At 40.0% G+C, this 9,373-nt stretch overlaps 2 protein-coding genes across 3 annotated transcripts in view; one reads left to right on the plus strand and one right to left on the minus strand.

The window, feature by feature from the left end:
* The window catches only part of dhx9 (DEAH (Asp-Glu-Ala-His) box helicase 9), a 92,333-nt gene that overhangs the window by 68,439 nt on the left and 14,521 nt on the right, over positions 1-9,373 (plus strand). The gene's annotated exons all lie outside the window — the stretch shown is intronic.
* LOC109910680 (testicular spindle-associated protein SHCBP1L-like) overlaps positions 886-9,373 on the minus strand; it is an 80,552-nt gene continuing 72,064 nt past the window's right edge. The window contains exons 7-8 of one of the 2 annotated variants that reach the window (XM_048602106.1): positions 8,013-8,166; positions 886-1,301 (exon numbers count right to left, since the gene is read on the minus strand). In XM_048602106.1, coding sequence (XP_048458063.1) covers positions 1,102-1,301; positions 8,013-8,166 — 354 coding nt within the window. In that variant the 3' untranslated portion in view covers positions 886-1,101. Of the gene's footprint in view, positions 1,302-7,556; positions 7,814-8,012; positions 8,167-9,373 lie in introns of those variants that run through there. The other variant, XM_048602107.1, reaches the window with a different exon arrangement.

Consider the following 9,373-nt stretch of genomic DNA (forward strand, 5'->3'; position numbering starts at 1 on the left):
AACTTTTCTGTTGCTGAATAAATGTTTCCTTATCCATAGGATTTTATGCTTGGTATCTTCAGGTGGTGCCACTTTCAAGTAGCTACATTTTACAGGTCCTACTGACTGTTAGGAAAATGTAACAGTCAGTGAGACAATACACTAATATCATGTGGGGTTACAGTTAGGTAGTTTTTAAGCTTGAGTCAGTTTTTGATATCCAATTGTTGTGTAGTGAAGTCTCTCATGATATGCAGCAGGTTGAGAGGAATTCCAAAGCATCATCTTTTGGCCCTTTCATCTAATGTTCCCTCTAATTTTATGGTGCCTCTGTGGAGCAGACCTGAGTGACATGTTTAAATGACAGCATTCACTGAACAGAAGTCATACGGTAATTTTTTCTGCTACATGATTGTTAACAATTATAGGTGTATATTTACATTGTGGTTGGTTGGCTCACCAAGCTGATTCGTTGTTCCACAGATGTTTCATTACCCTGCTAGGTAACATCATCAGTGCAGCTTCCAATGAAGTGCTGTTGTGTTTTCCCACCTGTTATTTAAACTCTGGTATACTTATATTATTTTACTGTTACATGTATTCTACCTGATAAAATACAAAAAATTGTTTGATCAGATCTGAAATCTGGGGACCTGTTTAGCAGTGGTGCTATGTACTAAGTGGTGCTAAGTATAATACACTATCAAGAGATATGGCTGATAATTTTGTTACTCCTTTGTTTTCACACCTATTTTTATTTGGTGTCCAATGATTTTATAAACATCCATGTTGATATTTTGTCCAGATGAAATGTGTGACTTAAGTTGTCCAAGTGATCTATTTCTAATGAATTTCAGAACTTAGATTTAATTGAGTTAAGTAGACTAAATTGACATTACTAGTCACAACATAATGCCTGAAATGTTGCACAAATGTCTAGAAGAACGGTTATTCCCGAAACTGATCGGCTTTTACAGTTCAGTTCACCAACTTGCTGAATGTCTGAATAGAACCCATCTTGACTTTTTTTCACAATCAAAAAATTTAAACCAGAGTATCATTCACATTTCTTTGTGGCCACACTTCCTTCAGAGTTTGGTATAAGAGCAAAATATTTTGATATCAGTTGCACAACCCTGTATTTTTCAAATTCATCAGGAGTTGCCTTGGTAATTGCAGCCTGTAAAATGCATGCCATTCCATTGATTCCTCTTTTGGAAATCTGCTGTACAACTGGTCACACAGTAGGATTGCAGCAGTGTCAACATCACTGTCTTGAGTAGCCAGAACCTTAACTTCTTCACACCAATCAATATGTTCTCCTGGAGACAAAATTTTCAGTTTATTCATCTTAGCCTTTGCAAATGGCACAGCTTCAATTGTTGTCAAACAGTTTCTTTGAAAGAATTAGCAGAAAGGTGCCAGTTCAATTGGAACATAATTCACAGCTGTTAATGCGTGATATTATGTCTTTGTGAGCACTGTCAGGCAATATTTATTTATTGGGCTAATAAGCTTGTTCACTTGCTCTCTGCAGTAGTCGATCAAGACATTGTAACTTTGCATCAGTACACTGACTGCCACCTCACTACATTCAGAGGTTGAAATGCCACTGTATAACACTGACTTTGGGAATATCTTCAAATTGTACTTTTGTCACAGTTGACCTGCTGGACATTGTATACACTGTTCTCAGAAGTGTTTCACCATCTTGCACTGTTGACACCTGCATCCATCTATTCCCAGATCTAGCAACCCAGAGACCCAAGTAATATTCTGTGGACCTGGGTTTGGATCCTACCATGGCAATTTAATTTGACTCAATAAAGGAAAAAAGTCTGGACGTCCTATCTTCACATTCAGTATACCCTTCATTGTGTTGTGTGGCACTACAACTGTGCTAAATGAGGTGTCATAAGATCTGTTTGAAGTCTGAGGCCCTGTGGGCCAAAGGTGGCATCAGAGTTGTATTGCAACACAACCTGCAACCTCATAGCACAGTCCTCACACTACCATTATCATCATGCCAGGGGATTAACCTTGGTTTGATGAAGAGTACAGAAGAGCATGCTGGAATCAGCATCAGACATACATGGTCAAGTTACAAAACAAGATTATTTGTGTGCCAAACAGCATAGGCAGCAAGTGATAGGCCTTTAGAACTGACCTGTTCGCCCTGCCACATGCTGTTGTGAATGGCGGTAGACAGTTAAACGACTCACAAGAGAAGGGTCCATAAACATCCACATCTTCAATTATGGAAGAGCCCTGCAAATCAGCGCAAAAGATAAGGCTAAAGCACTTGCAATAATCTTCAGCCAGAAGTGCCGAGTGTATGATCCAGATCAGACTCCTCTGAATATCGCCAGAATTGCAGATGCCAGTCTTCAGCTAATTCAATCCACTCCATGTGATATCAAGAAAATTCTGGAGGCACTGAATACTAACAACATTCCAGTAATAGTACTGAACACAACTGCTCCAAATGTCTCCCAAGCCAAGATGTTCCAATATAGCTGAAACACCGGCATTTACTCCACAATGAAGAAAAATGCCCAGGTATGTCCTTTACCGAAAATCCAACCCAGCCAATTACTGCCAAGTCGGTCTGCCCTCAATTATCAATAAAATGATGGGTGATAGAAAGGTCCATCAATAGTGCTATCAAGCAGCACTTGCTCTACAATAATCAGAGTTTGGGTGATAAGTTGCAAGTAACCTTTGAACCACTCAAGTGCCAGGCAAAGATCATCTCTAATAATAGAGAATCTAACCATTGCCTCTTGAAATTCAATGGCGCTACCATCAGTGGATGCCCTACTATCTGTGCTCTGGGAGTTACCATTGACCAGAAACTAAATTGGCTACAAAAGCTGGTCAGTGGCTGGGAATTCTTCACTTGCCTGGAAGAATGCAACTCCAACAATACTCAAGAAGTTTGACAACATTCAAGACAAAGCTGACTACTTGATGGCACTATATCCACAAACATACACTCCCTCCACCACCAATGTTCAGTAGCTGCAGCATTCATAATGTACAAGGCGCACTGAAGAAATTCACCAAGGTTTCTTAGACAGCCCTTCCCAAATCCACAAAAAGGACAAGGACTGTAGATATATCTAGCAAGTTCCCTTCCAAGCCACTCACCATCCTGACTTGGAAATATATTGCCACTCCTTCATTGTCACTGGATCAAAATCTTGGAACTGCCTCCTTAAAAGCATTGTGAGCCTATGTGCACCAAAACATAAACTAATTCAAGAAGGCAGCTCACCACCACGTTCTCAACGGTAACTAGAGAATGGCAATAAATGTTGGCTTAGGCAGCCAAGTCCACACCCCAAAAATGTAAAAGAAATCCCTACACACTGATTTTATTCACAGTTTATTTACTTCAAAGTGAAACATTTTGGCTACAGTCATTGCCATCGTTGGTCAAAGGTCTGTGACATCAACAGCTTGGACATCACAATTTCTTTCATCCTTGAGATGTCTAAAGAGGATACTCATCTCTCAAATGGGTGCAATTTCACCAGATTCAATAGCGAAAAAGACATGAGAATAGACACTCGGACTGCAAGTGCATATACATGCAGTAAAGTGCAAGAGACCATACAATGCAGTGTCACCTGTGCTACCTACGTACTCTCGAAGATATTTTCTTCCCATTCCTTATGATACATTAAACAGCAATACCAAGATCCACAGCTAGGGTGGAGGGACCCTTCTCTGTACCTGTTGGTATAGAAGATTTGGGCAGTTGACCCTGGAGTTATTTCGGCCCAGAGAGTCCAGGCCTGCTGTGAACATTGACTCAAATGTAGGTTCACGGTCCCCAACAGTGAATTTTGTAGGCTTTGGCATCACAGGCATGGGACAGATGGAGGGCTAGGCACCTGTGTACCCTGAGAGGAAGCTTATGGGTTCCTGTGTTTGGGTCCTCTTCCCTTTGGGTGCCTGCTGGCACCACCTTATCTCTCTGAGAGGATACAGCAACTAGATTAAAGTCAAAGTCCTTTGTCCCACTTTCACCTTGCCATTTAATTCTATGAACTACAGCAATGGCGTGTAGACCTGTGTGCTCATATAGGAACTCAGAGTGCTAATCCTGGGTTTCCACAGTAGTCGCCAGTCTGTCCATGAAGGCAGTCAGATACACACATGCGGGAGCTAGTTTAGTACTGATAACCTTGGTGGACTCCTCCATCCTTCAATACTATTTAACCAAATTCCTTTGGTAAACCTGTTGTCCATGGAAGTCTGTGTCTGCATAAGCAGTTGCATTCTTCTCAGGTCAAATCCAACATTTTTTTGGACTGAGGATTCACCTGCTGGTCATCACCCTCTTCACCCCATTATGAGACATTTCTTTTTGCATTGAGACAAAAGGAAGGATGAAATGTGATGGAAGTAGATAGGAGAGCTCTTAGTCGTAATGCAGGGACAGAATAGGTGAGGTGTCCCCAGTGAATTAGCAGGAAGTGCTGAAGATAATTAAGAGTTGTTAGTTTGCGAGAATGGTGTGTGTGAAGAGCTGTTGAGTAGGCATTCAATAGTTAGAGCTGTAGTCCATAAACCTCAGCAAGAAGTGCATGAGATGACAGCCTTAGAGAATGTGGTGGCCCTGCGAGTAAGGTAGCAGAGGAAAAAATTGTGGCACACACCCGTGTTGAACGCAGAAGATCATTAACCTTTCTGCATTGCAGTGCATTCTGTTTCACCAAGGACACTGCAATCAGCAGCTATTTTTGTACAGGCTTACAGGCTGATTGGCAAAGATGACCACATCACCAGGCCCAATCAGCATGAAAATGTATTGCCTTTTTCCATTCTCCAGTTCAGCCGAACCTCCATGTCAGCAACGTGAGGCCACTTTCGGGGCCACTTCCTCAGAATAAACGTGCAGGACCACAGTGAATAAAGAAATTCTTACATTACATAGTTAATGAGATCATGTAAGAAGTCACCAAGGGCCATGGCAAAGCAGGCACCATGAACTTCACATGAGAAAACTTTGTCAAAGAATAGGAAAATTCAATGCCATTTTGATCAAGGGTCAATTTAAATGTGGAATTATCATCCTCAGAAAGTGGTGGGGGTCTTCGTATGCATTTAAGTTTGAGCTGGATAAATGTTTGATAGAAGGGGAGTCAAAGGTTGTCGGGGTTAGCCAGGAAATAGAGTTGAGCCCACAATCAGATCAGCTGCCATCTTACTGAAGGGCTCAAAGAGCCAAATGGCATAAACATACTCCTAAATCCTGTGTTCCTATTGTAATGTTGATGCTGTTGCTCTTTAAAGAAAGAATAAGAATACTTTTGTGTTTGCTTTGTTCTTCCTGGAATACTGGGCACTTGAAAGTTGAGAAAACAAACACTGGTGGGGGAGACATTTTTTAGCGATTCAGATACAATTCCAATACAATATAGTTGACTCTTTCAGGAGTTTTGCCTGAATGATTGTACAGCTGGCTTCAAGGAGACTAGTATTTGTTTAAACACGGAGAACGTGATGGAGACATTGCTGGTAAAATTTCTCTTGCACTGTTATGTGTTGCTGATACACTGTCCAGAGCTCACTGCAGTGGAGGAGTCCGGTGACAATTTTTCTATCCAAAGCTTTGTCAAGATGTGGACAACTGTTGTCAAACACTAACTGCATAGACTGTAGAAGTCTGAGGTGACACAGTCAATGGTGACCTCTTTAGAAAGGTGGCAACCAAGGTATGGATAGTGCTCAAGATACTCGAGTCTACCATTAAACATTTATGAAAGATCGAAAATGTTACTGACCAGTTCTGACTTCTTGATTTGGGAATATTCACGGACAGGACAATCCTTGGCTTGAAAATTAAGTATATTTCTCTCTCCAGGGCTGCTGCCAGATCTGATGTATGTTCCTAGGGTTTTCTATTTTTTATTTAAGTTTCCAGCGTTTGTAGTATTTTGCTGTCATCTTGGGAATGTTGGACACAACAAGAAGTTTTACTCACTCTCTCCAGCTACATAGTACTCTGGTTAGACCACACTTCGAATATTGTGTTCAGTTCTGGTCACCTCATTATAGGAAAGATGTAGAAGCTTTAGAGAGGGTGCACAGGAGATTTACCAGGATGCTGCCTGGACTGGAGAGCAGGTCTTGAGGAAAGGTTGAAGGAGCTAGGGTTTTTTTCATTGGAGCGAAGAAGGATGAGAGGTGACTTGATAGAGGTGTACAAGATGATGAGAGGCATAAACAGAGTGGATAGTCAGAGACATTTTCCCAGGGTGGAAATGACTATTACGAGGGGGCTTAATTTTAAGGTGATTGGAGGAAGGTACAGGGGAGATGTCAGAGGTAGGTTCTTTACACAGAGAGCGGTAAGTGTGTGGAATACGCTGCCGGGAGTGGTAGTGGAGTCAGATACTTTAGAGACTTTTAAGCGACTCTTGAATAGGCACATGGAGGATAGTAAAATGTAGGGTATGCAGTGCAGATTGATCTTAGTCGGATAATAGATCGGCACAACATCGTGGGCCGAAGGGCCTGTACTGTGCTGTACTGTTCTATGTTCTACATCTCAGCGCAACAGGATGCTCTGCTTGACCTATGCAATCTTTATTGCCTCCTGTTCCACTGGTGTAATGACAATAAAAGGCATTCCACCTCTGGTGTACTGGCATTCCTTGACATTCTGAACACTTTTTTTTTGCAAGTATAGACATGGGCAATGTCACTTCTGCCTCGTGGTGCAACTATGCTGTTTAGGCAATATAAATGCGCAGTACTGTGTAGTCACATGGCGAGGCGAATTGACATTCATCATGTCAATGCAACATTCACCCATAACTAAGCATGGAAATTGGGTGCATGAGAAGTGGAAACCTGAATGTGGACACTGGTACCTGATGGTGCACCATACACAGATCTACCACCTGGCCTCACATCTGATGTCTGCCTTTAATTAAAGCAGGTTTTCCAATTTTCAACTCTGAAATGTCACTCACCTTTCCGGACCATAATTAAATCTCTTCCTGCACTAGATCTATTTTCCAGCAATGACTCCTTGACTACTTACTTGTGACATCTGCCACTGCCAGCCATGCTTCCCTACTGAGACATGTTGGTCTACTGTCAGTCTGTCAGCTCAGGTGAATTGGTAAAATCCAAGGCCTAGTGTAACAGCTCTTCATACTTTGTAAAGGGGAAAACGACATATCATATGAGCACACAGCAGAGGATAGTCATCCCTATAACTTTCAATGTATTATTTATATATTACTTAAATTGAATGATTGAAAATTTGAAAAAATAGCAAACATAAGAAAATAATGTCGAGTAAATTTTTCTATTGTGTTTAAGTGCGTGTTTTATTTTGTTAAATGAACTGGAAGAAACAGATTCACCTCTAAGAACAAGATGAATAGAATTCAGTGATCAAATTGTTGGGAAATAATGTAGTGCAATAAATGTAGAGCAATGAAGAAAGTGCAGTTTTCATTCCTCCGTTTCTTAAATGGCCTGACAATCCTTCATGATTTCAGCAAGTATGTTAGCATATTTAATATAAATGAGCTAATGTTTGTGCTAAAATAAAATTTATTAAAATACAAATGTATCTGAACACAATGAGTATTGATCCCTGATAACCCAACAATAATTCTGACATTGCTTAAATAATTAAGCATTCAAAATCTATAGTTAACAGTGGTTGCCATCTCAGTGACAAAATTATCTGGATTCTAGTGGCAATCAAGAACTTTCCGCAACTGAACTGGCAATCTCATTACAACCTGGTTTTACTTAACAGGGTTTGCATTGACTGAAGGGGAAGTAGACATCTCAATAAATACTGTAAAAAAAATCAAATAAACCAACATTAGAGCAAGAATATAACTGAGGACCATACTAATTACTGTAGAAGTATTCTGTGCAGATGCTGAAATTTCTTAAACAGACTCACCTAACATTCTTCCATATTTAAAAACCTTCAGTTGCAATTAAGAAAAAATCATAATGGTGGCATATAAATATATTGTTTCACGACTTACCTCTAATAATAATATCATCTGTTAACATTCCAAATCCTGAGGCATGATATTCTCCAGGAAAAATTACCACTGTGTCTCCACTGAAGCAATTGTCTAAGGATGCATCTAAGTTGTCATGTTGCTGAATTAGTGTATTAGCAGAGAAATCCTTAACCTGCAGAAAGCAAGCATAACCATAGCCCAAATAAATAACTGTATTCAAACTGTGATAAATGTCTTGACTTTTTCACTCCCATATTTAGGAAAAGTAAGCTATTGAATGAAAATATATTGCAAGCATCCTACAATTCAAGTGAAAAACAGCCTATTTACACGAGGCAGGAATGTTTAAAAAAAAAACTGGATTTTCTATTTTGGCGTTCGATCTTCCTCATGTTTTAACAATCAACCTCAAGTATAAATAGGACAGTGCATCATCCATGAATGAAAATATATGGACTTCCTCTAAAATCCTTTTATTTTGCTGATAGCTTACTTGCTACACTCTCATTTATGTCATAACTTTGTTCCACACTTTTCTCATGTTTTATTTATGCAAATTAAAATCGTATTAAACATTGTGAGTTTTGAAAACTTTTACCTAAGAGTGGTAGTGAAGCACTGGTCGTACTGAATCAGAACCAGACAATAATGCTTATTAAAAACAACACAACACTGCAGTTTTTCACCCCTCCAAAAGGTAGCCTACGAAAACTGTGGTTAAACAGCTCAATGTTGGATGTGTACTTAATCTCAAAACTGCACAAACTTAAACTGTTAAAAATTGTTTTGAAATTCTGGCTTGATGGTCCTCCCCATTTCATAGCTATGGTATATGTGGTGTTAAAAGTGTATAGAAATTTTCTATTGAAGAAACTTGACTGGGAGCACTTTCCACAAGTTTTACACCCAGCTTCCTTTTGCATTAAATCAGGCTATGATTGGCTCCTCATATTGCACAAAAAGGTCATGTATTACGGTGGGCCTTGCCTCATGTTAACTTGCTCCTTGGCAGTTTAGTATAAGCTCACGTGTTCCTGGTATAGTGCTGTAAAAGGTATGTTTGGATGCTTGGCATATGTACTATCTTGACAGATCACAATATTAAGCAACCATGAGTTCTGGCCCTTGTCATTCTGTTCATCACCATCATCATTATAGTCTTTTTTTTCTACTATGTTGTACTTTCTCTAAGGTGGATCTGCAGGAAAAGAGGAAAGAAGCTAAAAGTTGGTGAACTTCACCCCTGTAAATTAAGGATAAGGAGAGGTGCAGAAAAGTTGTGGATATGTGGTGCTTCCAAAGATATCAGGAGGAGGATGCAGGTATTCAGTTAGTAACATGGAGTAAACGAGATAACAAGGTGTAGAGCTGGATGACAC

The sequence above is a fragment of the Rhincodon typus genome, chromosome 10 (genome assembly GCF_021869965.1).
Source record: "Rhincodon typus isolate 14 chromosome 10, sRhiTyp1.1, whole genome shotgun sequence".
Taxonomy (NCBI): Eukaryota; Metazoa; Chordata; class Chondrichthyes; order Orectolobiformes; family Rhincodontidae; genus Rhincodon; species Rhincodon typus.